Source organism: Seriola lalandi, unplaced genomic scaffold (genome assembly GCF_002814215.2).
Source record: "Seriola lalandi dorsalis isolate HSWRI2012SDOR001 ecotype SW California unplaced genomic scaffold, Sedor1 jcf7180002054682, whole genome shotgun sequence".
NCBI lineage: Eukaryota > Metazoa > Chordata > Actinopteri > Carangiformes > Carangidae > Seriola > Seriola lalandi.
The window spans coordinates 472,195-500,038 of NW_019525235.1; the positions used below are offsets into that span (position 1 = coordinate 472,195).

General features: G+C 38.7%; 3 protein-coding genes across 4 annotated transcripts in view; all 3 read left to right on the plus strand.

The window, feature by feature from the left end:
• LOC111667023 (mucin-5B-like) overlaps positions 1-4,372 on the plus strand; it is a 26,929-nt gene extending 22,557 nt beyond the window's left edge. Inside the window, exons 40-47 of the mRNA XM_023422588.2 lie at positions 824-928; positions 1,051-1,091; positions 1,245-1,367; positions 2,050-2,148; positions 2,261-2,389; positions 2,911-2,950; positions 3,403-3,526; positions 3,635-4,372. Of these exons, the coding sequence (XP_023278356.2) occupies positions 824-928; positions 1,051-1,091; positions 1,245-1,367; positions 2,050-2,148; positions 2,261-2,389; positions 2,911-2,950; positions 3,403-3,526; positions 3,635-3,803 (830 nt within the window). The 3' untranslated portion in view covers positions 3,804-4,372. The remainder of the gene's footprint in view (positions 1-823; positions 929-1,050; positions 1,092-1,244; positions 1,368-2,049; positions 2,149-2,260; positions 2,390-2,910; positions 2,951-3,402; positions 3,527-3,634) is intronic.
• Positions 4,373-6,334: 1,962 nt separating this feature from the next.
• Positions 6,335-13,662, plus strand: gtf2h1 (general transcription factor IIH, polypeptide 1). Of its 2 annotated transcripts, XM_023422412.2 has the most exons (16): positions 6,335-6,499; positions 6,777-6,822; positions 6,938-7,106; positions 7,201-7,393; positions 7,986-8,151; positions 8,297-8,390; positions 8,690-8,839; positions 8,945-9,024; positions 9,156-9,289; positions 9,371-9,458; positions 9,556-9,644; positions 10,340-10,457; positions 11,353-11,443; positions 11,772-11,887; positions 12,739-12,831; positions 12,912-13,662. In XM_023422412.2, exons 3-16 carry the CDS (start codon positions 6,953-6,955, stop codon positions 12,996-12,998), a joined length of 1,653 nt encoding a protein of 550 aa, XP_023278180.1. In that variant the 5' UTR covers positions 6,335-6,499; positions 6,777-6,822; positions 6,938-6,952; the 3' UTR covers positions 12,999-13,662. The 2 variants fall into 2 exon arrangements, with proteins under 2 accessions (XP_023278180.1, XP_023278181.1); XM_023422413.2 differs by lacking the exon at positions 6,777-6,822.
• Positions 13,663-13,884: 222 nt separating this feature from the next.
• Positions 13,885-27,674, plus strand: hps5 (HPS5 biogenesis of lysosomal organelles complex 2 subunit 2). Its single transcript, XM_023422408.2, has 23 exons — positions 13,885-14,094; positions 15,742-15,871; positions 16,158-16,268; positions 16,391-16,455; positions 16,615-16,807; positions 17,662-17,789; positions 18,292-18,510; positions 18,592-18,663; positions 18,836-18,924; positions 19,178-19,356; positions 19,844-20,002; positions 20,486-20,645; positions 21,932-22,049; positions 22,448-22,594; positions 22,743-22,811; positions 22,921-23,504; positions 24,299-24,419; positions 24,505-24,654; positions 24,751-24,870; positions 25,190-25,303; positions 25,402-25,508; positions 26,501-26,792; positions 27,199-27,674. Exons 2-23 carry the CDS (start codon positions 15,764-15,766, stop codon positions 27,257-27,259), a joined length of 3,366 nt encoding a protein of 1,121 aa, XP_023278176.1. The 5' UTR covers positions 13,885-14,094; positions 15,742-15,763; the 3' UTR covers positions 27,260-27,674.
• The last annotated feature ends 170 nt before the right edge of the window (positions 27,675-27,844 follow it).

The window sequence follows — 27,844 nt, forward strand, 5'->3', positions numbered from 1 at the left end:
GGGCCAAGCCCCAAGCCTCCCCGGCCTATTTGGACATTACCCACAATCTCTGTATGCCTAAGCGTTGCTTCTGCCTCCTGCACTGCGATTCTTGGATTCCACTTTCTCCCCTTGATTTGGTTTGGAACCACCTTACTAACTACCGCATCTTTGCTCCCAGATAACAGGAGCTCTGTCCTAACCTTGGTACATTTAAAATTTAATTTATGTGTTTGATGATTTTGTCAGACTGCATCATGGTTATAATTTCAGGATTTTAGCAGGGCAGAGCAGCAGCTTGGAAATGGCTTGGAGGTTATCATATAGTCTTAATGGACTACATTTGAGTCACTATTTCGAACTTGTTCCGTTGTCGGACAACATAAACAGTAAAACATGTAAATGAGAACAGCTTTATTGGAAATTCAGCTGTATTAAAATACTAGATATGTTAGCAGATAGAGTAGGAGAGAAGCAAACAGATAAATAACTGAAACCGGCTGACACAAATAAAAAATTAGCTGAATGTGTTGCAAATATGACACAATGATGTCAGCTGTTTACAGCAGTTCCACAACAGTTTTCAACTACGTCCTCAACTTCGCACATTGACCATACACGGTCCAGCCATATACAAGGTTTTGACCTTGTCTTGTTGATCACTGTCACTTATTATGCAATTAATTGACCCACTTTTATTTTAAGTTATGTTACAAATAATCACCTATTTTCCATCTATGGTCTGCATAATGTCAGTCACTGTATGTAACAAATGTTGGTTATCTTGGTTTCATTTTATGTTACCCTCACCAACCCTGGAAATGTCTTACTTTTCAACCAACAGAATGTGATAACAAACGCTGTCCATCACCAACACAGAAGTGTAAACTTGGATTTGAGTTGGACATCCGCATCTTGAATGATAGTTGCTGCGCTCTATCCCTCTGTGGTAAGTTCTTCATAAATGTTTCATTTAGATTTACTTAAAGTATTAGTGAGTGAAAGATTTACAAGCTAAACTAAGCATGAGGCTTCCATGTGATCATAATTGTTAACATGTTTTTAATCTAGTACCCAAAGGTGTCTGTGTCTTCAATGATACTGAGTACAAGGTAAGAAAATGTATACCATATATATTTTCAAGGTGCACTGTTAAGAATATATTGCACTGCCCTTCTGTATCCAGTGTCGTCAGACCAGAGTCATATTTGCTTTGCTGGACTCTATATGAAATTGACTCAGACTTTACATTTTATTGTTTACAGCCAGGTATGGATTTCTCCAAAAACCCATGTGAAACATGCCACTGCACTGAAATTCAGGATCCCAACAGCAAGTTGAACACGATTAAATGTTATCAGACGCAGTGCTTCATACACTGTCCACAGGTACTTTGCATGGAAATATTAAGAGTATTGCAGTTTTAATCATTTGAATTTGAACCCAGTGAAGTTACATGTGGTACTAAAATATTTAACTTGAGAGTACATAGTAAATCTAGGGGAGCTGACTCATACACTTCACTCTCAGAAATCTACCTGAACTGTACTGCTGATCTGTGTGATAGTTGTTGATGCAAAGACTTTGTTATTTACATGTACAGGATGATTATTTTGAAGATGTAAATTTTGTGGATGTCGCCTCATGATACAAATGCTTATCAAGTTAAACTAAAATGCAAAACTAATGTCTTTTCACTTATCCATTTAGCATACAGTTTTGTAGATCTTTTGTTTTATTTGCTCAGGTTTAGGACATCTCATCTTTCAGAAACGATGGAGATGAATAAGATTTAGTTTCTGCTGCTGCTGAAGAAATTTTCAACTGTTTACTGTCTATTTTATGGACCATTCAGAGAAACATTGGCTCTGGAAAAAGTCTTCTGTTGATTTTTCTTAACAAAAAACCTTTGCGTTTTGAGCACCGCAAATGTGTTTTCTTTTTTGTGATTGGGTTAAAACTATCATGATAGATGAAAGTATCCCGTAGATACTACCAGTCTCTAATTACATATACATTTAATCAATTAGAGTTTCAGACCATATTGATTTGTGCATTTTTTTCAAATAGGGATATGTGTATGAACACCAACCTGGACAATGTTGTGGAACATGTAAAAAGACAAAGTGCGTTTTAGAGTTCCCAGGCCTCACTCCGATAATTATTGAAGTAAGTAGATAGTAATGGAAACATCTTCAGAATCAGTGTCTGTAACCTTTAATTGTGTTATTAGTTACAATTGTGTACATGTACTAATTGACCACTTCTACACTTCTGACAGCCTTCTCAGTCTTGGTCACCACCAGGTGACAACTGCACCAAATATGATTGCCAAAAGGTGAAGGATGAGTTTATAGTCTCTAAAATCCAAACAACATGTGCTGAATTTCATCCAGAAAACTGCATTCCTGTGAGTATAATCCAGCTCTGAAAGGAGCATAAATTCTTATTTCTAAATGTCTGTTAATATCGCTGAACTGATGCTGACTCATCTTAATGTTCGCTTCACATCCAAACTGCATCAAAAACAATTCAGAATTTGCTTTTGTCAAATTGAATAACAACAATTAGGGTCTGCTTTTTGTATTTATTCATTTTTGTTTGCACCTTTTCTGAAATTAGACTTTTGATTCAAGCTAATTAGTCTAATAAACATTTTAAATGTACTTGGATTGTGTAGAAGGCCAAAATTTGCACTGCAAGCCAAAAAAAAAATATATATCTAAATGGGCTAAAATGATAAATACTTTGAGCTGATGTGTATGGTTAGAGAAAATGAGGGACATAAATACAACAAATGTGCTCAAATACACAAATAATGAAGAGGAAATAACTTAATATCGCCTTGAGCAAAAGCATCGGTAATACACTTGTGTGACTGTATAATTGTTACTGTTGTATACTTCACAGTCCATATTGTTTATATTACAGGGAACTGAACAGACTGACAAGTATGGTTGTTGCAAAACCTGTAAGTATTACTCACTAAAATCTAATTAAACACTATTTTTCAGTGAACTTTCTTTAAAATGCATTTTTACATATAATATATGTTATAAAATCCTACAAAAGTAATGGTTCCCTAATCAGTATAATTCCACTGGCAAGTGAGTCCTTGGCAGTATGTGTCAATAGTGGCAGTATAAATAATTTCTCCATGATAATTTGTCTCAGACTGATACCTACAGGCTCATTCTGGAAACTTATCTACACCTTTGTGGTCAGACAAAACCTATAATGTTGCTTTTACATAAACAACAGCCTGACTGGAATTCATTCATAATGGTTCAAAGGTTAAACTTTTCCTCCCACATATTTTATGCTTTATTTTGTTTTGTCACTGACATGATAATGTACCCACAGTTTTGTGCTACATGTAATATTTCTGGAAAGATGAAAGAACAATTCATGTGTCATTCACAGGTACTCCTCATTACAACTGTCAAGTGAACAGGAACACCACCTATCTGCAGACAGAGAATTGCAAGTCAGTTGTGCCAGTGGAAATTGCAGCCTGTAAAGGATCCTGCGGAGCTTCCTCATCAATGTGAGATTTATTAGAAAGTATCAGAGGATAATGGCAGGATAAATGTTCATTTACATTGAACAGCAGGTGGTACACTGACACTGATCCTGACTGAACATTTATTTACAGGTACTCTGCGGAGAGCAACAAGTTGATGCATTCCTGCTCATGTTGTCAAGAAATGGCCACCAGTAAGAAGGAGGTGGAGATGATCTGCTCTGATGGCAGCAAGATAAAACACACCTATGTTTCGGTTGACAAGTGCGGCTGCCAAGTTGCGAAATGTACTAAGAACTAATGAAAAAACTTTGAAACTGAAAACTTATCTGACTAAAGTACTCTTATAAACTTTGATGATTCCTCTTCAAAAACTATTAGAGAATCCAGACTCAATATGTGAAAACTGAAGACATACCTCTGTGCATTAGCTGAAGGCGTGGACCTGAGAACAGTCCAGTACAGGATATGTTACAGCAAATTAGTTGAATGTTTAAAACAGCAGCCTGAAAGGTTTTTCTAACATGAGCATCGCTTTGAGCCGTTACACCTTTGTGTTTTATGTCAGTAATGCTTAGGGCCACCGGTCCAGATAGTGTTTCATGATGACAGCACATATTGGTGTCATGGTCTTTTGTAGCTTTTGAAGAGGTAGTTCCTTTTTCCAAACTTTATGATATGGTGTTTTCATGGTGTGTCTCTTCCTTAAACTGTGTATAATTTGAGAGATAAAATACAAGGTTGTGATATTCGGTGTATAGCAGTTATACTTTGCTATCCTTTGTTTCTTTGTACTTTCTTTTGCATTGGACATGAGGGAAATATTGTGATCATATATGGGTAAAAATAAATTTAAAATATGAATTTAAATTTTAATTGTGTGTCTGCCATCATTTCTAACAGCTCCATTCACATAAATGATGATCCACTCAATGCAGCTTAGTGATAAAGATGTGTTAAGAGTATCCATGCTATTTTTTTCAAATATCAGATGTGTCAAACTTAAAAACTATTGATGATTGTGTCCTTGTTTTTTCTTATTTCTCATTCAGATTTAACTTGGTATTGGTTACTTGGTATTAACGGGAAATCTTTTAATTTCATTTAATAATATTATTCCATTTACCTAGTGTGTCATGACTTAATAAGGATTTCATTATTATTTTTTTATTTTTTTGACATTGGCTAATAATTTAAATAATGGTATTAAAAATGTTTATACTTATACTAAGGATTTCTTAATATTTGGAATGTAACAGTCGTTCCCTGCATATTTGCATAAAGTGCTTCAAGTTGGCACATGACACTTTTGTGAAAATTGCAGTAGATATATGTGCATAGCTATTGTTGCATCACAGTCAACTACTGTTGTGTCACAATCACTTATTGTTGCTTGACAGTCACATTTTGTTGCATCAGTCAAGTGTCTCTGCATCATAATGTCAATCACTTGTCGCATCTCAATCACCTAATGTTGCATCACAATTACCTGTTGTTGCATCACACTCACCTGTTGTTGCATCACTATCACCATACAGTACAGTATATCTACTACTACTAGTATAACCAATTGTATCGTAAGGTCTGCTAGAAAATAGTAGTACTAGCTTGTAAGGTATCTGTTATAGACCCCCTCTAATGAAAACCAGAAACCAGAGTTTGTAATCTTGTTAACAGGTGTTAAAAGGTGTTTTTTATACATTAAAAGACATCATGAGCGAAGTAAGCAGTCAACGCCAAAACTGCATATTTCCACCTTGGAACTGCAGTGAACCAATGACAGTCTAATAAAAAAAAAACGGATTCAGACAGCCAGGGTTTTATATGTCACAAACCTAAAGAACCAATCCCATCAACTTGCGGGAGTTAATAAACCTGAAACCTTATCAGTACATAGAGCAAGAGTTTGCATTAGAACAACCATTAACACTGTGTCAACCACTGTCAAATACAAGCTAACAAACAACATAAACAAATAGGCCTAACCAAGCTTACCATTCTGATATATCTTTTAGTCGACAACAAACTTTGTCTGGGTCTGACTGAGGCCCAAACTGCTGAGTCTCTGTGATGTTTCCTCAGCTAACCATCTTGATAGGCACTGCTCTTGCACCTGTCAACCTAGCCCAAGCAGCGGTGGTGGGCGGGGCTTAAGGCCTTAAACAGAATTTCTCAAAGAGGAAGTAAGTGTAGATGTGGTTCCAGCCCCAGTTTTGCATTTTTCCCACTTTTTATGTGGGAAAACCATGTCAACCAAAATATTAATCATAACAGTGTATCTTTTCATAGTTTAAAACATGTCTGGACAGAAACTTGATCAAATATTGCTTTTTTAAGTTTGGATTTAAACCTAACTGAACTCATATTTTAACAGAATGAGTGTTACTTAATAAAGGTTGTTATTTTAGCCAGTGGCGTAATTATTATTAAAATTATTTTTCATATTAGTGTTATCATTATTTCTTACGGTTATTTGTCACTTCACCACAATTTAATAATTTTATTATTTATTAATATAATAATAATAATAATAATAATAATAATAATAATAATAATAATAATAATAATAATAATAGTACATTTTTATGTAAGAAATTAAACCATAATCTAAGACATTTAACAATAAATGTCTCTTTATATGTATATGTATATGTATGTATATATATATATACATATACATATACGTGTGTGTGTGTGTGTGTGTGTGTGTGTGTGTGTGTGTGTGTGTGTGTGTGTGTGTGTGTGTTATTTACATGTCGTTGTGTCGCCGCTCTGACTGGAACTCTTATTTTACCGTTTTATCCCACCGGAACATTTTTGGTGTTACACTCTGCTTGGCAGTCATGTCGGCGCTGAAGTCAGGGCGCTCAGTGTTAGAGTAGTCTAAATTCAGTTTAATGTTACAAATTCTATGATTTTATACTCAAGTACACATTAACTCGAGATTATGTGTTGACGGAAAGCGAGGTACTCGCTGCAGTATTGGTTTATTTTGAGGTAAAGTAAGTTTACTGGCGACTTCTCCCCTCAGGCTTTTTCTATTCTTGTCTGTTAACGGTAGCTAACTGGTTAGCTAAGTTGATGTAATAAAACCGTCAACCGAACAGTGGCTTATTTGTGTTCAGGTATCTAGCGGAGGATGAAGGCGTGGAAACAGAACATAAATTTACGACGTTGTGCCATCAGCTGAATTTGTTCGTGTTTGCATATCATACAAAGTGTTAAATATCATAGTGTAATGTTCATTAATGTGAATTCTGCACCACTCACACAGTAACGACTGGGTGGTTTTGTCATAGCGCTAAACAGATGTTTAAGAGGTAAAACACAATTCTATCAAACGCCCTGTTCATCTTTTTTTATCTTTGTGGCAGAATCCAGTACACGGGACATGATTATTGATGATAACCATCAACAGTTTAAATGTTTTTTCAGTTCTCTTTTTGGGCCATGGCATCACTATCCGAGGAGGTGCTGCTGGTGGTGAAAAAGGTTCGTCAGAGGAAGCAGGATGGCACACTTTATCTGATGGCTGAACGTATAGCCTGGGGTCCAGAGGGCAAGGACCGCTTCACAGTCAGTCACCTATATGCAGATATTCGCTGTGAGTACTGGACACCACCATGTAGCATCTAGTGCAGTGATAACGATGCGTTGGTGGTGTTCTCATGCTGCACTTTTATTTCTTCTCTGTACAGGTCAGAAGATCAGCCCAGATGGTAAATCCAAAGTTCAGCTCCAGCTGGTTCTTCACACCGGCGAGAGCACCACATTCCACTTTTCCAATGAGAGCACTGCACTCAAAGACCGAGATGCTGCTAAGGAACTGCTTCAGCAGCTACTGCCCAAGTTCAAGAAGAAAGCCAACAAGGAACTAGAGGAGAAAAACAGGTGAGTCTCAGCTGTTTTCACAAGATAGTCCTCTATATTTTCTGTTATTGTCAATAAATGACATAAAAAACACCAAAACCAACTATGACTTAATCCTACTAACAGGGTGTTGTCTGTGTAACCAAAGCCGATTATTGCTCTAGGTAACACGATGTGTATGTCATACCCTGATTAAACTTTTTGGTAATTTTGGAGGCTGTTGTTTGTGTTATACTGACAGGTGTTTCTAATTTGTATTCTAGCCTCACTGATATAAATAGATCCTTGGTAGTAGTAGGTAATAGTCCTTGGTTCTTAGTCATAGGAACTGAGTTTATATCGATCTAATTTTGATTTTATCATATCAGACTGAAAACTGGAATTGTATATGTTGTAAGTTCATGATGTAGTTTAAATGTCTGTTCCTGGTGTGTAAGGATGGATTACAGTAAATTACTGCAGTTATCTGAACTTAATATGAAATTAACAATTAATGTCCTCATGTTGACATTACTAAAGAAGTTACGGCAATTGATTCATTAAGAATTTTCTTGGGTCTAAAATCTCAAGCAACTGTGGTTGTCTGTAAAATATTACTATTTTTTTCCTCTAGAATGCTTCAAGAAGATCCGGTGCTTTTCCAGTTATATAAAGATCTCGTTGTGAGCCAGGTGATCAGTGCTGAGGAATTCTGGGCCAACAGGTTAGGGGGTGTAAACACCACCGACCCCGCACTATACAACAACAAACAGGAAGTCGGCATATCTGGAGCTTTTCTGGTGAGTTGATCACACCTGTCACAGTTACACCTCAGATTGTGAAAGCAACCTAATCTTAATTTTCATAATTGATTTAATTATTGACAACTTAAGCAATAACAATGTACTATTGAATGTTAACAGAGGTCTTTTTCATGTATTACAGGCAGACATTAGACCTCAGACAGATGGTTGCAATGGCTTGAGGTATAATCTGACAGCTGACATTATTGAATCCATCTTCAGAACATACCCCGCAGGTAAACAGTTACATCTCCACTTTGAAGTTAGCCCAACAATTGCATCAGTAATTATAGACCAGGAAAAGGCTGCTACAAGGTCAGAACTACAGACCACAACACAGATTTTACTGAACACACTGTCAACCAGAGAGGACGAATGGCTTTGTGTAATCAGCTGGTTTTTGTCCTTAGCTAGTCAGGGTATTATATTGCTGGTCACCTCAGTGACTGATAATGAAAGTGCCATTGGTGTTCTTGATCTGATACATATAAGACTGGACTAAATACATTTATATCAACTTGTATTGTACTTGCAGTGAAGCAGAAGTATAATGAAAATGTGCCTCATAACCTGACGGAGAAGGAGTTCTGGACGCGCTTTTTCCAGTCCCATTATTTTCACAGAGACCGCATCAACACAGGAACACAGGATATCTTCTCAGAATGTGCCAAGCAAGATGAAAAGGGTAGGAGGGTTTTCTAGTGGTATATATTATTTCATTACTGCAAAGTAAAGCACACAGCCACAAGTCTGTTTTTCTAAGTTAAAGTTTTATATCTGTCTCATGCAGGGTTAAAATCGATGGTGGTTCAAGGAGTGAAGAATCCTTTGGTTGACCTCCTGTCGTTAGAGGATAAAACATTGGATGAGGTGAGATTAAGTGAGATGATCAGCCAGCCGCAGCCACAGCCACATCTTGTTTTTTTAATAATCATTTATTTGTAAAGCTTTGTTCTTCCACTTCCTGCTTCTACCTTAAAGACTTATTTTTTGTCACACAGGGTTATGGAGTTTGCACAACACTACCCTCAACTTCCAATGCAAACAGGACAGTGAAGGAGAGCAGCAACTATGCCATTATAAAGCGGTTCAACCATCACAGTGCCATGGTGCTGGCAGCAGGCTCACGCAAGGGGTAAAGAAAATACATTCTTAAAAACTACCAATAACCTGCTCAGTGTGTTTACCTATTTGCTAACTGCACCATATTTTACAGGGAAACACCAACAGACCAAGCCAGTGAAACAAGCAGCACAGATGGAAACTCTAGGGATTCTGACTTCTTTCAACCTCCTGTGAAGAAGGTATGGTGGCTCTGTAGCTATACATAAATGCCCAAAATTCAATTGTTCCTCTTAACAGATTGAGTGACCTTTCTTCTGTTGATTAATTTTCTTTAAGGTGAAATTGCAAGAAGCCATAGAATATGAGGATCTGCAAAGGGAAAACAGACCAAAAACTGTCGCATTGAACCTCAAGAAGTCTGACAGGTACAGTTTGTCCAGATTTTATTGTTATTTTTTTCTTGTTTGTTACTTACTGGGAAACTTAGCATGTTGTTAATTCCAAGTGGCAGGGGTTGATGACACAGTTTTTTAGATTAATACTTCTGTCTCAAGAACTGTCAAAGTAATATGTTAATAGGTGGGTGATGTCTTGAATTTGCTTATTTTGTTTGCCAGGCTCATCTGTTGTTGGTGAGTCTCAGTTCCTCTAGACCAGTACTTCTCAAACTTTTTCACATCAAGGACACCTAAACTGACACAAATTAGACCACAGACCACAAGATTTTGTCCCAGTGTCCCTCATCTGATAAGATTTGTGCTTTTTATATCTTTGATGAAGATATAAAAGCACCCCTTGAGGGTCCTCCGCCCCCACCTTGAGAATCACTGCTCTTGATAGAGAGCCCACTTTGTACTGTTTCATAATACATTTGCTGTTTCATTTTAAAGGTCAGTTCACTGATTTCTCTGATGAAGCTCCTGTGGATGGCTTTAACTACACACCAGACTGTCACTTCAGCACATAAAGAGGATGTATATATAAGTCCTAGGTCGAGGGGATAGGATGCGCTTCTATTTTTCAGTTACCACTTCATGTTTGAGGCTGATAGAACAGCCACATATTTGCCTTTAGACATGTTCTAATATAACATTTCTCCCTCCTTCTCTTTACTTATAAGGTATGCTCATGGTCCTGTGCCACTTCAGTCCCAACAGTATACGACGAGCCAGGATATCATCAACTCTGTCAACTACATTCAGCATGAGATGGCCAATTACAAACCCAACCTCACTCAGGTTAGATCATGCTCTATATTCCTGTAACTTTATCATGCTTTGCTTTGGTTGAAGGGCAGTGTGATAATTATTGCCATCAAGTCTTCGCCAGGTGTTTCTAACTCACCCTTGGTTCATGTATTCATCAGATTGTAATCGGTCGGCTGCTGCCGTCACCCAAGTGCACAGCGTATGTAGTGATTCAATAGTCATTGACCTTAGGACAAAGATTAATGATCATCTTTGTGGTTTCAGCCATTCATATGTTTAGATGTTTAAAAGCAAAACCTTTTCAGGTCAAGATCAGGAGACTTGTTCCTTCAAGTTCCTTCTTGTTCCTCAAGGTTTCCCACTTTAAGGCCCCTCAGAAGCACTGAGAACTGGGTAGGCAGGTAGACTGAGGCCCCCCTGTCATTTACAGGGAGAAACATTTTATAGACATCTGTCAGGGATTTGTGTTTATCTGCAAATGTGAGAAACCATCCTTAATGAAGTGTTTAGGCCACACGCATCTAGTAGATAGCTTTCCTCCAGAGAAAATGTGCTACATTCAGAGGGCTATATTCAAAGTTTTTCATGTCATAGCTGAGTGAGATGGAACGAAATACTGTTAATTTATGAGTAGAAGTTTACTCATAATATGTAACCTTTATATATACAGTAATTTCACATGATTTAACAGGAGATGGTTCATTTTCATATTTGATTCTCCGACCAGTCTTGAAAATCTAACAAATGTTGCAAAAAACAAAAATCAAACCTCTCTGAATGGAACATGTGATTTAAGATCACGTACGCATGATTGTGTTCTTCAGATATTTTGAAGTGACTTAAGAAATAATCCAGTTTCAGTTTTCCTAAAGAAAACTCTGTAACATATAAATATCTTAACTTGCTATGAACGGTGTCTCTGCAGGTGTTGTCCAGCACAGCAGCTACTTCTGCCATTGCAGCGCTCTCTACAGGCGGTATCCTCATGCAGGCAGGAGCACAGCAAGCCATAAATCGTAAGTGTGTTTGTACATCCGCTTAAGTGCATTAATATTACTAACTGTGAAAGATGGTGACCAGTGGGTACTTCAGTACATGCTGAACTTCAAGCTGCTCCCTGTTGCTGTCTGTTGTATTGCAGAGATGCAGGTAGGGATTATTTATGGAAAAGTGGACCTAATCCTTTATATTGATTGATTTTTATTTTAACATTTGTGACATTTCTACTGAACCGTTGATCAATTGTTGTGTCAACTGGAATCTTATCTTGAAAATGGCAACATGTTGTATGTGACACCTTTATGTGAATAATTTGGGGGGGTTTTTCTTTTTCTTTTTTTTCAGAGATGGTACCCACTGAGGTTCAAGGAGAGTTGAAGCATCTTTATGTAGCTGCTGGAGAGTTATTGAGACACTTCTGGTCCTGTTTTCCTGTAAATACACCATTTCTGGAGGAGAAGGTGACTAATATTCTAACCAATATATTATATGACTGGAAGAAATTCAAATTATTATTGTTACCCAAGTTAGTCCCTGATTCCCTTTCTTGACACCCATGCTTTTGACACCAACGAAATCTGTTGTTTAGCAGCGCATAGAGATCAATTATTAGCATTTCTATGTGGTTTAAAAAATATAAGCCACCCTTGTCCATAACTGTATAGCCAACATGAGGTATATTACATACATAATAATCAGCATAAAAAGCCAATTAAAAATTTTCATTCCCATTGGACATTTTCATGTTTTATTCTTTTACAACACTGAATCACAGTAATTTGACCAATATCATATGTTTTTAGTTTAATCTGTGCCAACAAATCCCAAATAAAGGGTTCCCACATCTTCATAAACATCAAATTCAAGGAGTTTTCAACACCAACACCCAACATGACTTAGTTCATTACTGTTCCAAAAAAATGTATAATGACAACTAGCAGACAGAAGAGGAGGCTTGAATGCTGTGAACACTTCTCAAATGTATTATGTTACTTCTCTAACAGAGCACATCAGAACAATATATTGTGTAAGGTGAGCTATAGAGATGCATATAGCGGCACGTAGCCTATTTGTTAACATTAAGTAAAAAAATAAAATAAACTCCAGTTTCTGTTTATGTCTATTGTCAAAAACTGGATTGTGAGGCCTTAATTTATTTTTTTTCTCAAATGGACAAACTTAAAAGGATTTCAAGGACCTGTGGAAACCTGTAATAGTGAAACTAAACTAGCTGTCTGTAAGCTACAGCCACACGACATAAAGTAGTTAACTTTTTGAGAATTTCTCTCATCATCATGTTCTTTTCATATAGGTGATGAAAATGAAGTCAAACCTGGAGAGATTTCAGATGACCAAGCTTCGTCCTTTTCAGGAGAAGATCCAGCGCCAGTACTTAAGTACAAATGTAAGTCTCTATGGTATTATAATGACACAGTGGCTTCTACCAGGTAGCACTGATATTAAAGCTCTGTGATGTTCCCACAGCTCACAGGGCACTTGGAGGAGATGTTGCAGACAGCCTATAACAAGTTCCACGTCTGGCAAACCCGTAGGATGATGAGGAAAACCTGAGGTCTGATGGTTTGTCAAAGAGAGAGGACAAGGAAGACATTAAAGTATATGGACAAATGACCTGTGAAGGTCCTCCAGACTGCTGTGAAGAAACCACAGACCACAGCCTGATGTGACATAGTCCACAGGGGCTTAATGATAAGGATATAGATGGACGCTGCTACATCCCCAAATGTTCAACAGAGACTAACTGCATCTCAGTCACAAATAACTGTAATTAGTTTCTTTCTCTTTAGTTTGTGTTTTCTCAGTGGTTGAGAGATTGGTGCTGGTAATGGTTAAATGGGACTTTTAAAATGTGTAACATGACCAAATTTCAGATGGAAATCAGAATAAGGCTCTCAGGACAACAGGCTGAGGTGAGATGCAAGCAGAGGACTGCCAACATATGTTTCATCAGTGCAAAGAGCAGAGAAAGAGAGCTTGGACATCACACAGAGTCGCTCTGAGCACTGGCTCCATTTGTGGAACAAAGTTCCAGAAAATCAGAAGCAAAAGGGGGAAGTGAATATAGCAATACTGTAAAGACATTTCACACTCGAGTGCATTAGTGTGTGTAACTGAAATCACACTGTCACTGGTTTGTAATGTCTGCACCTTCTGTCTGCACTGAAGACAAGATGTAACTGAATTAAAGTGAGGCATAAAGCTTTTGTTCATGCCACTGTCTGTTGAAACTAGTATTTGATTAAGTCCCTGCACCTCCACATACTCTTCTGTTTGGTCATTCATCACAGTTTTTACAAGAGTGGTTGTTTGCCTGCCTTGGTACTTTAAAACTACAGCGCCTGGAGCTGTATTTTTGTTGCTTTCGTAAGTGCGAAGCTGCACTGGATAATATTTCGAGATAGTTTCAGTTTTCTTTGCGGCAAACCAGAGCGTTCAGCGCGAGCGGCGGGTGAAACCGACGCGCTGCCTCCAGGAAGTGCCCTCATACCAGCAGAGAGGAGCCGTGACAGGTCGGCTGGTTGTCGTCAGAGCGGCGTGAAACCGACCACTGGCTTTCTCCAAAAAACACTCAACAAAACCGGGAATGAAAGATAAATACCTGGTGTGGATTTGTAGGTGGTAATCCTGGAGTGTCACTGACCATCAGGTGAGTTTACAGCGAGTGAACGGCAACATCACTGTCTATGTTAGCATGTTTGCTAAGTTGTTATTGCAAATAAAACGACACTGGGGCGAGGTGGCGAAACGAGCTGTGTTTTAAGATTTATCATAGCTTCAACAAACGTTAAGACATTTAACAAAGCCATGTTGCGCTCATATTTATTTGTTTTTAGGCTTTGGGCGACTTGGTGGTTTTGACTGGACGGTTAGCATCAGTGTCAGCAGACGGGTCTCGTGATGCCGATTGCCTTGAATTGGCCGATCTAAATGCCCGTTGTGTTTGGTTGTGAAAGCGATGCAGCAACTCAACAAAACAGTTACTTTACCCTGTGCAAGCAAGTTAATATTACATCGCTGTCTTCTTCTCAACCTGAATACTTCTCAAACACTGAACTCGTGTAGGCTACATGACGTACTGGTACTTTTCTTGGCTAAAAGCATTTCCACTCCACAACAATTCAGAGAATGAATTGTATATTTGCTCCGTTTAACTCCGTTGACTTAACGAGTTAAGGTTTTACATGGAGACCATACGATGAGCTTACAAATCGTGATGCATTGAAATGGTTTAAACAAGCCAGCAGTTTGTAAATAAGTTAAAAGTATCTCAACCTCGACTAACTACAATAGTAAAATGTTATTTATGCAAAAATTCATGTAGTGTGTAACTTTTTATCAATTAGTCGATCAACAGAAAATTCCTGCAAATATTTTGACAGTCAAGCAAGTATTTTGTTCATTTTTATGGAGAAATGGCAAATAGTTTCTGTTTCTAGCTCCTCCTCCTATTTGTTATTTTATAGACAAATACATTATTCACTAATCAAATCATTGTAAGTTGCAGCTTTAAATGCAAAGAGTTAAAATAATCTGTTTACGGTTAAGGTCATTTCTCTTAATTGAGGACTTCTACTTTTGATGTTATCTGAAATGCATTTGCTCACAGTAGAGTGATAACAAATAGAAGGTCAGAGGTCAGAGTTCACTGCTGCTTCTCACCTTCTTCTGAGGTTCCTTGTGTCAACTAATTTATTGCTGAGAAGCATTTATGTTCCAACATCTTATTTTAAAACATTTTTCTAGCATTCACACAGTATATGGTAACAGTAATGATCTGCAGCTTTAGTTTTGCTTCTGCTTCCTTTTAAGTTCATGTAAAACCACAACAAGGAAACTGAAGTCTAACTATCCTGTGTTTTGAGCTGAGTGGTGGTCTGTGGTCCTGTCAAAATGTTTTCTGGCAAAAGTAACTGACAGATCCAGGACCAGGATACTACAGTAGGGATGATATGTTTTTTTGTTGTTGTTTTTAACATAAACCCCAGCCTAAAACAGAATTTTGTGTATGCAAATGTGAAGTAAAGAATTAATTATGTGTTAGTGGTGTCTTCCTTATGTGGGTAATGACTAGAAAGATCAGTAAACTTTGCCAAGTTGTGGATGTAGGCTTAAAGTCCGAAAGGGGGTGTTTCACCAGGCTGGAGACAGTGTAAGTGGAGTCATGCCTGGTCAGTTTACTAACAGTCATGTGATGCAGCACAGCTGAGAGCTGTGGTATGTGAGAAAGCGGGGTAGTGACTCTTTAAGGCTCACACATTTTTTATGCTTCACTGACTCTCTCATTCTCTCTCAGTTGTGGAGGATCACCAGGGAAGATGCCTCTGATACCAGTTGTGCCAGAGAACCACAGTCATGTACTGGCAGAGTTTGACTGCCTCGATCCACTGCTGTCTGCACTGCGGCTAGACTCCGGCAGGCTCAAGGTAGGTTTCACCATCACGTGTCTGAATGTCTTAAAGTTTTTACAGCAGTGCAGAATGAGAAATTACTGAATTACTTGCACTTAAAACAATTATTTAACATATAAGGTTGCGTACCTTGTTCTCGCCAAATATATTTTAAAAAGATTGAAACTGTCCTAGTCTAAGAAGTGGGTGCACTAAAAACACAAGTTACAACATGTTATCACAAATGTTTGTTTATCGAACACCATCTTTGCATGAAGGGGATGAGTCTGCGCCTTCTAAATGTAAATCTGTTGTGTTACAGTGTACATGCTTGGCAGTGTCAAGGAAGTGGCTGGCATTAGGAACATCAGCAGGGGGGTTGCACCTGATTCAGAGGGAGGGCTGGAAGCAAAGGATCATCCTCACTCACAAGGTAATATGTGGCTGAGTACCTATTGTGCAGAGTGCTGCACATTACAAGGAATGCAGTGTTCGTATGTTTCTGTTTCTCTTCATTTCCTGTTAACTCCTCATCCACTGTGTGCTCTTTTTCAGGAGGGATCTATCACTCAGGTGGCATGTTGTCCTCATGATGAAGATTTTGTTGCTGCAGCAACAAGGTTAGACTCTTGTCTAAGGAGTAAAGAAATGTGTCATACTCATCTGCCCTCAATCAAAATGAGCCTTTGTCATCTAATGTTCTTCTTCTTACCTCATATAATGCATATCTCTGTTAGTTGTGTTGCCAGTATTGCTCAAAGTGTTTGTATCTGGTCCAGTCAGGGGCTGGTGGTGGTGTGGGAGCTGCAGCTGGAGCGGCGGGGTCGTCCAGAGCGAGTCAGTGTGTCCTGGGAGCACAGAGGTCAGGCCATCACTGCACTCTGCTGGGACACCAGCGTGCTCAGAGTTTTTGTCGGGGACTCAGGAGGCAAGGTGTCCTTCCTGCGTGCAGGATCCTCCAAACTGGGCAAGGTATCATCTGCTGATTCACAATGAAAGTTGTCTGTCTCCTTTAATATAAATTTAGCTTTTTAAAATGTTTAGGCACTTTGTAGTTGATCCACTTGTGGTTTGGTATGGTTCCAGAGCTTAATTGAATCAGGTCTTGATTTGAGCCAAGTGATAGAGGTTAATGAACTCTCTGACCCCTCTTACTTCACAGGGTGTTGTGTGTACATTCAAACATCAAAGTGAGATCCAAGCAGCTGACTAAAGATCTAAAAATAAAGATAATTGATTAATACTTGGCATGTCCAACAAAGTGAAGTTGTGATCGACTTGTAAGTGCTGTGGGAGGAAGAGATGGGGAAAAAGACTGTAAAGCAAAAACATAGTTCAGGGTTAACTGGCTACAAGAAACCTTTGGGAGCTGTGATTTCTGCACAGTAGATGTTACCCTTTAGTGCTGGTTGACTGGGTGCCCAAGCTGTTATTTCTTTTTGATGTTGATTGGTTGATGTTGATACTGAAATGCTCTACCTGTCAGGAAGGTTGGAATGCAATCTTAAAACGTAAGGCTGGAAAATGGAAAACAGTTGGCAGGCATGCGAAAGTGTAAGCATTTGCAATTAATAGGCTAAAATAGGTAAAACAACTGAAGTAATTTAAAGCTGTTTTCACATACCATAATATTTAGAAAAATCTTTTCCATTCACAAGAAATATACCTGACATTTTTTTTTTTTTTTTGACACTCAGTCGGGATTCGGTCAAAATGAACAGGTGTCACTCCCGCTTGCTGTGCCCCAGTCCTCTGTTATAGCTCTTTTTGATATTTCATGATTCATATCAAAGCCCTATATGATCACTTTTTTTCTTTGTGTCCAGGGGTCGTTTGTTATCTTCCCTGTTCAGACCGTTACCACTGTAGACTCCAGAGTAGTTCAGCTTGGGTACCAAGATGGCCGCCTGCTTGTGTCTTCCCTCAGCCGCTGCTATCTGTGCGACACAGAGAGGTCAGTAACAATATGTTTGCATATCTCTTGTGTCTCTCATAGGGAAATAGACTCTCAGAGGACCCATGTTAATGCCCCCATATAGATAAATATTGTCCTACTTAAGTGTCCTTTAGCAAGATGGTAAATCCATATTCATTGAAACACTGATCTTGACATTTATATTTTCATATTCAAATTCTACAATTCTACATTTCTCTGCTCATGCTAGATACTGTTTCTCTGTATCATTTGACTCTTTGACCTTGCATATGAGAAGAACGTACAGAAGACTGATAAAAGTAACATTTATTAACGTCCTCTTTTAACCATTTGTTTACAATTATAATGCATCTAAATCTATATCAATTTGGGTCATTAATGAATGAAGAAAATGACAATTAAGTTCGGTCCCCAAAACATCTCTGTCAAAATGATGATGTTTCATGACTCATGAAAATCTCCTTTCTTTAAGATGGACATCTCTCAGCAGTCGTGTATTTCTGTCTTTACCTACCCTCAGGGAGAAGTTCTGGCGTGTTGGAAATAAGGAGCGTGATGGGGAGTACGGAGCTTGTTTTTTCCCTCAGAACAGGGGATTATTAGTTGGTCAGCCACCCCTGCTGTACTGTGGCCGACCGGGGTCTCGAATGTGGGAGGCCAGTTTTAATGGCGAGGTTCTGAGCACCCATCAGTTCAAACAACTACTGGCCTGTCCTCCACTACCTCTCATCACTTACAGGTACTGATTGTTCCTGCTTTCATGTTCTCTTTTGTTAAAGGCCAAACTGCTAATTTGTCCTTTCGTCCTTGTTACCTGCAGAAATGAGCCGCATTACAACCCAGGGCAGAAGAGCCCCCAGTCAATTGCCTTCCCTAAACTGCTTTATTTGGGGTAAAGTAACATATCCTTTCTGCATTTTATCATCTCTCTTGTCAGATGTGTCAATCTTTTTTTATTATCGAAAACCAAGCTCAAATATGTAAATTACAGACAACATGATTTAAAAAATAACTGCAGGTGAACCTGTCACCTGACAAACTGTACCCTTCATTTACTTGTTTAGAGACCAAAACCTGCTGACATGGACTGATTCAGCCATTTATATCTTCACACCTCAGAATGGACAATTGCTTCTGTGGACTGAAGTCAAAGGTTTGTTTGCTGCTTTGTCTCCAAAAATCAAAACTGGAATAATTGAACTCCCAAAACATGTTCATAAACACACTCTTTTAGTGCTGCACAGTCAATATCATGTAACCATATGTGTCAGTTGTCCTGGTATAATTTTTGATAACTATGATCATAATTGTTTGAATGATAATTTCAGCAGTGATCACACATACCCTCTCTACCTATGTTTTTTCTTAGCTTTAAATTGATCGAAAGCTGTTTTCTTGTTTTGTAGACTTGGTTGATATCGCAGTCTACCGCAGTGAGCTCTTCTGTCTCCATGGTAGCGGACGTCTGTCCCACCTCTCCCTGTTATCTGCAGAGCGCTGTGTTGAGCGTCTTCTGCGTAGGGAGTCCTGGCCTCTGGCTGCTATCATCTGCTGTATGTTTCAGCACACAATCACCACCAGCAGGGTAAGACGGCTGCTGCTGCCGTGCTAGCTGGCCTCGTCTCAGTGTAACCTAGATTCCAGTCTTATCTGGGCTAAGCTGTTCGTTTGAATTCTTGACTTTCTGTATTACTAAGGATAAAGGACAGGACATACCTGTTGACCTGAGGTGTCTAACTTTCAATGGCCTGACATATGACTAATGCTGTTGGCCAATAAACATTATTATACTTGTATTACATAGGTAACAAGGCATTATCACTATGGTTAACCTTATAATCTTGTAAGACTTTACAGGCTGTAGTCATTTATATTAAAAGTATCAAAATGCATTGTAAAAGATGAAAAGGTGAAAGATAAATATGAAAATACCAAGTTTACATATCATGGGTTCAATTTTTAAGTATCTTAACCACATTTCTTATAATCAGAGTAATGGCTTGTGTGTTCGTCACCTGAGTTGAATTCATATGTTGGTAGATCATGAATTTAAGTCCAAACTCTTAATTCAGGCCAGGAAATGCATTCCCATCGACCGCCTTGAACATCTCAAGTGCCAGCTCAGTTCCACCACACACATGGAGCTGACTAGCCAGCTGGAGGAAGTCATCGCTAAGCTGGAGCCTCTGGACTCCGCCTCCAGCAGCCGCAGGAGCAGCATCTCCTCACATGTGAGTTAAACTTTCTGTAGATGATGCTTCTGCACCGTACAAGGTGTTTGCACCACAAATGCAAACAATTAGCACCCCACTGCCATTTCATGTACTTACTTTTCATTTACTTACTAGCTTACCAATTGAATCCTGTTGCTATGGATACCATTCAGTTAATGAAGGACAAGTGTTAGCAGGCTCTAGCAGTGGAATTAAACTTGCATGTGTCAGCAAACATTAACCAGTAACTCGTCATGAGGTCCAGGGAGCTTCATGGCATCCAGAATAATTCCACATCAACCAATTACATCGTGGTTTGACTACGTCATCTTCTGTGTTTTACACAGACGCAGCGCACCGTTGTGAACAAGAATATGCATTCAATGCATTTTTATTTATAAAATTGAGTGTATTGTAACTGAAGCATGCTGCTTCTGCTAATCTGAATACACACAAGACAGTGAGTGTAAAGATATCAGATACATGTATATCATTATTCAGGAGAGCTTCAACGTCCTGGACTGTGGAATCTATCGTGTGATCAGCCGCAGAGGGAGTCAGTCGGATGAGGAGACGAGCTCCCTCATCAATCAGTCCATGTCAGAAGAGGAGAGGCTCAAAGAGTTCAGTTTTGTGCAGGAGGAAGATCAGGTGGATCAAGGTAAGAGGCAGATGTTGCTCTGTAACATTAGCTGACAGAAAAAAACAGATACTGCCAATAAAAATGACTGCTTTCTTTAAACATACAAAACTGTCATTCAAAATTATATTGTAAATAGTCCCTTTGGTACTGTCTAATTTTAATGGTATGAATAAACTGATGATGAGTTTTAATATAATAGTATATAATATAATACAAATAGAAGTGTTAATATAATAATTACTGCTTCCACTATTATTATTATTAATAATAATTACTATTAGTAGTAATATAATTTATTACCAGATGGAATCAAGTTCAGCAGAAAGATATTTTATTTGTACATTAATTTCTTAAGACGTCACACATAAATAATGGCTGCAAAAAGACTTGGTTATTATTATATTTATGTATATAAACTGATTTTTCCTAACAATTTGATAATAATAATAATCAGATAACACCTGTTTTGTGATATATTCTTTCTGATAACTTCTTATTATTTACTTTTTATTCAATCTGTAAACTCTGGCACAAATACACTGGAAGATTAGGATGGACGGATGAACATTTATATTTACCAGTAGTAACGTTTTTCTTTGTGTCTGACTCTTTCTCGCTCTTTGTATTTTCTCTCTACACATATATTGTGTGTGTGTGTGTGTGTGTGTGTGGCAGGAACAAACGTCGTCTCTGCCTCTTCTTGAGTTCAATTTGAACAGAGAGTGAAGTTATTTTCAGTTTAATATCTACCATTCAATTAAAGTAACAGAATAACAAAAAACAAAACATGGTGGAAAAATGCTAAACAAGATATTTGTATTTTGGATAATCTCTAGCTACGGAAAGAGTTATCAATATAAATGTGACTGATAATAATTTTACTCCTTGACTTTATCTCAGTTGTCATAACAATCATAATAATGTACCTGCCTCTTGTATGTTTGCTACTAAAACTGATGTGTTTTGCAGTTGATTTGAACAATACATAAAATCATACAATCAAACATTTTGCGGCACCACTGGATTTCCTGGATCTGATGACTGTCATGCTTTCTGAATATAACCTTCACTTTGCCTGATTGTTAATACCAAGTTTCTTCTCTTCTCCATTGTATCACACATATATCACCATTTTGGTTCTGTATTTTTTGTATTGTGCAGCATTTGATTTTTGTTCTCTCTATAGTGGCGTCCTGCACCTTTGCGCCATCTGCTTGCATTTTGCACTCTCCCTGTCATCATTCCCCTCCAGTACTCCATCCATCTGTGTTTTTCCTCTGGCTCTTGCCCCCATCTTTATTCAGATCCACAGAGCAGTGAGCGTCTGGAGGCTGAGCGATCTGAGCAAGGCCTGCAGTTCCACCTCCCCCTTTCATTCCGCCCCAAACCCCCTCGCATCGCACTGCAGGCCGTCAGAGACAGGTGAATGTCCAGAGAAATGAAGGACAGACATGCTAACAGCTTTAAGCAGAAGACAATCAATGCAATCTCATGCAACCCTGCAGCGTAGTTTTGAGTTTTTTTAATTATATTTGAACACTGATGAAATTATTTGTGGTTTGTACCTCTTTCATTTCTTCTGAGGATTGAAACTCCTCCAAGCCTATTATTCAAGTGCAGCTGTGCTTTTAGATGGCTTACTTCCCCTTTTCACTGGAGACCCACATCTAGTTTTTTTTAATTCACATTGTTCATCTGTGAAGGCACATGTGGCATGTTTCATTTCAAGGCATCACACTCAGTCATTTGTCATCAATATGAAATGGTTTATGTTTCATAGCACAGTTCAACTTTATTTGATTCAATTTTCTTTTCCACAGTGTTTCTAGTTTTGTTAAGAAGACAACAGAGAAGATCAACACCCTCCAGATGAACTCTGAACTCTGGCAGCGGCCTGAATTTAGAGAGGGCGGACAGTCCGAAATGTCAGCCACCACAGCTGCATACTCAGAAGAAATGGAAAATGAGTAAGTACAGAGAACACACAGAGAAATTAGACCACAGTTATTTCTTCTTTTCTTTGACTTTAGGCCAAACTTTAACCTAACACTCTTTACCTTTGCTATGAATAGACCACAAGAAGAGAAAACCATTGAGTTATATTTGTCTTCACAGAGTTTATGATGAAATGCCTAACACGGAGGCCGACATGCAGGAACTTCGATCAGCAACAGAGCGAACTATGTAAGTACTGTTCTGCATTGTGTCAGAATCCCCACTGCAGGATTTCACAACCCTTTTTCAGAACCCATACTTTGATATTTAAATGTTACAAATAATTTCCAAACATCAGCTCCCAGATCCAAGATCCTTTGGTGCTACTAGATCCAGTCTGCCTGGGAGAAATTCTACTGGAGTGGCTGCCGGTGTTGGAGCGAATACTCGGACCTGCAGATCTTGGGTCAGCTGCTATCAGTGACGCAAACATGGATGGACCAGCAGAGGAGAGATGGGAGAGGGATGATCTAAACTCCTGCTCAGAGCAGCCGGAGGAGTCTTCCTGCTCATCAGGAGAGGCAGCAGAGAATGTTACAGAGGAGAGGAAAGAAGAGTCCCCTCAGATCAGAGAGCGAGAGGACCAGTGTGGCTCAGCGGAGAAGGTGTCTGAAGTGTCTAATTGGAGCCATCCAGAGCCTGTGCGTGTGGTGTCCCCCAAACCTGTACCATCAGATCTCCTGGCTAATCTCACACAGCTGGCCACATTATACACAGAGCTGAGCTGCTTTAGAAACCAGGAGCAACCACAAGCATTGGGCTGCACAATTTTCCTGCGCCGTTACTTCTATCTGCTGGATCAAGAGCGCGTGAGAAAGATGTGCCTGCTGTGTTACCAGGAGCAGCCAGATGTGCAGAGCTCCTTCGTTGAGGGCATGCTAGGTCAGAAGCTTCTTCTTAAATTGCTTGACAATACCATACCAACTCAGGTTTATTTTATTTTTTATTTTATTTTATTTTATTTGATAGGTACTGGTATTTTCACCTTTCACATTTCACAAATAAGGAAAAATGTATATTGATAAAAAATATATATATATATATATTTATATAATGCTTACTACTAAGAATAATAATAATAATTAGTGGTAGTAGTAATACAATAATTACCAGAAGTAATCAAGTTGAACAGGAAGATAATTGTCTGAACTGTAACTGTCTATAAATAAAATTTAAAAAAAAAACATAAAAAACACACCTAATAAGAGACAAAAAATCAGCATTGGGCTGTCCCTGTTGGAAATTGAAATTGATTAAAAAATGTAAATAAATTAACAAAATTAATAAAAGCAAATTAATGAAAAACAATGCTGTATTTGAATTGGTACAGATATTTCAAAATTTGTCATGTTTCCTCTGGGTACTCAAGTAAAGGTCCTCAAACGTCCGAAAAAACTTTTCTTGTTTCAGAAATTAATCAAAGTAGATCTTCCTTTTGAATGATAAAAACATTAATTCATCATTAAAATGTTTTTTTAAACAAACAGAGAATATGATGATTTCCAATTTACATGTTTTTGTTTTGTTGTCACTGCCCATTATTATTTCTAAATGCAGATCTGGTTGAATTAGAAAACGGTCTGCATAAATTTTAGCAAGTAATCACATAGAACCAAAATAAATGAGAAATGAGAAGTTTATACTCTTGTAGTTTAATTTATGTGTTTTCTCCATAGATCTGACTCAGTCCAGTAAGGTGGTGGAGGTTATTCAGAGAGGTGATTTACTGAGATCCCTGCGCAGTCTGAGAGAGCTGCAGCCCTGGAGCACACCTCCTCTCCTCGCTCACTTACACAGGTCAGTGCCCGTAATTCTCTCATCTACTCATAATATTTAAGTTGTGAGGGACCTTGTGACGTCAGTTTACCCTGTTATTATCCAGGCTGTATGAGAAGCACGGGGAGGCAGCTGTACGCTCGTTTTCCCAGTTCTATCCTACGATAACTCCTGCTGACGTAATGACCATGGCTCAGAAAAGCCACTTCCTGGCCTACCTGGATAATTTGGTCCAATCACGAACTGAGGAGCACAGGTAGACCGTCAGATTTATATTTCTGTCAAAGAAAGACATTGAATTCTTTTTCTTGCCTAATCTTCATCATCATTCATTATTTATTACTTTCTCTAGGTTGTCATTTTTGCAATCCCTTCTTGAACCAGAATCACTGAGACAGGATTGGTTGGAGCTGGCACTTACCCATGATGCTCCTCAACACTGTGATACCCTAACCCCTGATGGACAGCCCAGGTCTGGTTCTATTAATGTGTCAAAATAACATCTGTGTACTGTCTCTGTATCATTGCATCTGATGTATGCAGGTGTGAAAAGTATAGAAATAATATTTTATTTAATATTTACTCAAATGCCTGGTAGGTTGTCTGTATAAATCTGAAGGTAGATATCAAATAAAAAAAAAACAGATAAAATCATTATATCTGGACTGATGTGAAGTAAGCTACTATCGTGAGTATGTTTCATTACTGGATTCTATTTAGGCCAAGATACTGAAGTGAAACTAAAATATAAGAATAATTGTAACTGTGAAGCCATGTGACCTCTGTTGCAGGTGGCATTCACATTGTTTCAGTTGGGGTTACGGACGCCTGCTGTCTCTGCTGATCCGTCTCCCTGCAGACCTGTCCTCCAAGCAGAAGATGGCAGAGACATGCCGCAGTCACGGGTACGTCTAAAGAGCATGCTGTCTTCTGCTGTTGATGGCAGTGTTTGGTAGTGAGTTTACAGTGTCATGTATAACCTTTTGTATGTGTGCATGTGTAGATACTGGACGGGCTACCTCCACCTATGCTGTGAGCTGCAGCGTCGCACAGAGGCGTTCTCCACCATTTGTCAGCTGGATGACATCAGCCTGCTGGAGGAACCTGAGGGTAAAAGTGTTTCTCACAATCTTTTCCTTACACAGCTGAGAGGAGAGTTTATTGCACTGTCAGGAGTTACTGAGATACATGCCACACATCTGCTGCATTGAAATCCTGTGCACACACACACAAGACGGAAGTAGTGCAGCATGTTTACATCAACTATGTACTATGACCTCACCACCAACACAAGATGTGGGATCACCAGCCAAGGCAAACACACAAAGATGTACATGAATACACAACAGACAAGTTAATCTTGTCTAAACCCAGACTAGTCTAAGACCTAGTATGAGAATTGGTCAAGGGGTCGACAGTCCCTGAGATATCTAGAAGAGAGAACACTACAGCCTACAGTAGGTGATGTCAAACTGTCCGATGCAGCAGAGGATGATATTGGACAGTGACCTGCAGACAGACCCTGAGGAAGCAAGAGGAGTGATACTATTTTCTTAGTGACTAGTGAAATGTATAAGCTGCTGTGATGAAATGGGAAATATAGTAAAATACAAAAATCTAAACAACCCTTCAGTAAACTGGCAAATCACAGTGATGATCATATGGTGAACATCAAACGTTGTCATGCAATTGTGCACTAAGTTTGTTAAATTTACTTTTAATTACATCAGTTTTGGTATCATATTTAAACTCCAAATTCATTCAGATTAAGCCACTATAAATCGTAGGTCAAGCGTGTTAGAGTTACCCCAGTGAAGAAAGGCAGTCTATCTGCTCATGACTTGTATGACTAGGAGAAAATTCCAAGTATGAGAAAATTGGTGAGTGGCACAAATTCTCTTAAACCGCTCATCTTGTCTTTCAGAAGTTCACTTTCAGTTGGTACAGTGCTTGAACCAAATACTTATCAGTATTGACAGTCAGCATGTAGTTATAAATCAAGAATTGTACAGGTAATTAATGATTCATCTTAATGACTCATTTCATTTGAGTGAATTATCTAGCAACCTAACATCTGCACTCTCTCTGTTGTTATTTTCCAGGTGTTGAGCCCCAGTCCTTGGATGAATGGAAGCTGTTGATCCAGTTGTCTCAGCAGCGCAGCAGTGTGGGAGACTCGGAGCCGGTCGCAGGTGTGAATGGGAGCGGCTGGTCTAACGGCTCAGCAGACTGTGGAGGAAAGATGAGCCTGGAGAACCTGACCCTGATGCTGGCTCGGACGGCCGGACCTGACCGAGCCCTGGCTGTCCTGGAGGAGTGTGGGGTGCAGTTGGTTCTTTCCCCCCACTCCAAACTGGTCTGTGAGCTCCTGAGAGTCACTGAGAAGAGGCAGAGGTGGGTCAGGGTGCTGATTACCACACTGTGAAAATGTTATAAGCCTATAAGAACGGGACGCAGTTCCAGCATTTCTTTCAGATGTGTTTTTAAAAGCAGAAAAAAAACAGTTATACAAACAGCATCAAAACAGACGTAAGTGTAACAGATGTGTCAGGAGAGGTCAAGAAGCTTATGTAGATACAGTGGACTTTTCCTTCAAATGTAGAATACAAACCAACATGATTGAGCAGTAATATTGAAGGAAAATTATGAGCATCCCCCTTCAATACATACACCTTGATGAGAGTATTATTATAGGACAACATGTTTGCCCAGTCTCAGAGAAAAGGATTATGAGACAGTTATCTTAGTGATCTGAAGCGATCAGAATCAGAATGTGCTGTTTCTTGTGATTTTGTTTCAGGGCGATGATCCAGACGATGCTCGAGCGCTGCGATCGGTTCCTGTGGTCCCAGCATGCCTAACTCCAGATCAGCGCTGTGTGGACAGCAGCTTCTCTAACATAACTAACACTGAATGTAATGTAAGTGTAACTGCTGTTGAAGCTATGGCTTAATTTATGCACTGTGATATTTATCAAAGCTTTCCAACTCGAAATGAAGGTACTTAACCCCCCGGTGAAAGCAGTATTATCTTTTTAACTTTTAGTTCATATTTGTTTTGCATGGATCTTTCCAGTTTTATCCTCTTCATTTCATTTACTTGCCAATTGTATCAATATTCAGGTGTAGTTCAGGGTATCATCACCTTACTCTTTTTTTAATGATCGAGGTTAAGCATGTACAGTAATCAAATATTTCATGTCCCAAAAAACTGTCAGTAATAATAGTGAAATGTTTAACCAGGTGATATTATGTGAATAAAACTGTGTGTATGAAACATCATGCTCTTTTTTTTTTATTTTCTTTTTGATACAAAAGTTTTGGTCAGCATATGGTCATGCTAAACCCTGGTATTGTCAAAAAATGTGTATATTTTCACTCTTGTATCCATGACAAAAGCAGTATCAGGTTGGTTTAAACTTTAAGGCAAACCACCCAACTCTAACA

Excerpts from the sequence above, each read along its gene's own strand:
- gtf2h1 (XM_023422412.2), top strand. The coding sequence starts at position 6,953 with ATGGCATCACTATCCGAGGAGGTGCTGCTGGTGGTGAAAAAGGTTCGT. Across the intron at positions 9,645-10,339 it reads AACCTCAAGAAGTCTGACAG|GTATGCTCATGGTCCTGTGC; the intron begins GTACAGTTTGTC and ends TTTACTTATAAG. Across the intron at positions 10,458-11,352 it reads ACAAACCCAACCTCACTCAG|GTGTTGTCCAGCACAGCAGC; the intron begins GTTAGATCATGC and ends GTGTCTCTGCAG.
- hps5 (XM_023422408.2), top strand. The coding sequence starts at position 15,764 with ATGCCTCTGATACCAGTTGTGCCAGAGAACCACAGTCATGTACTGGCA. Across the intron at positions 16,269-16,390 it reads GGATCATCCTCACTCACAAG|GAGGGATCTATCACTCAGGT; the intron begins GTAATATGTGGC and ends GCTCTTTTTCAG. Across the intron at positions 22,812-22,920 it reads TCAGCAACAGAGCGAACTAT|CTCCCAGATCCAAGATCCTT; the intron begins GTAAGTACTGTT and ends TCCAAACATCAG.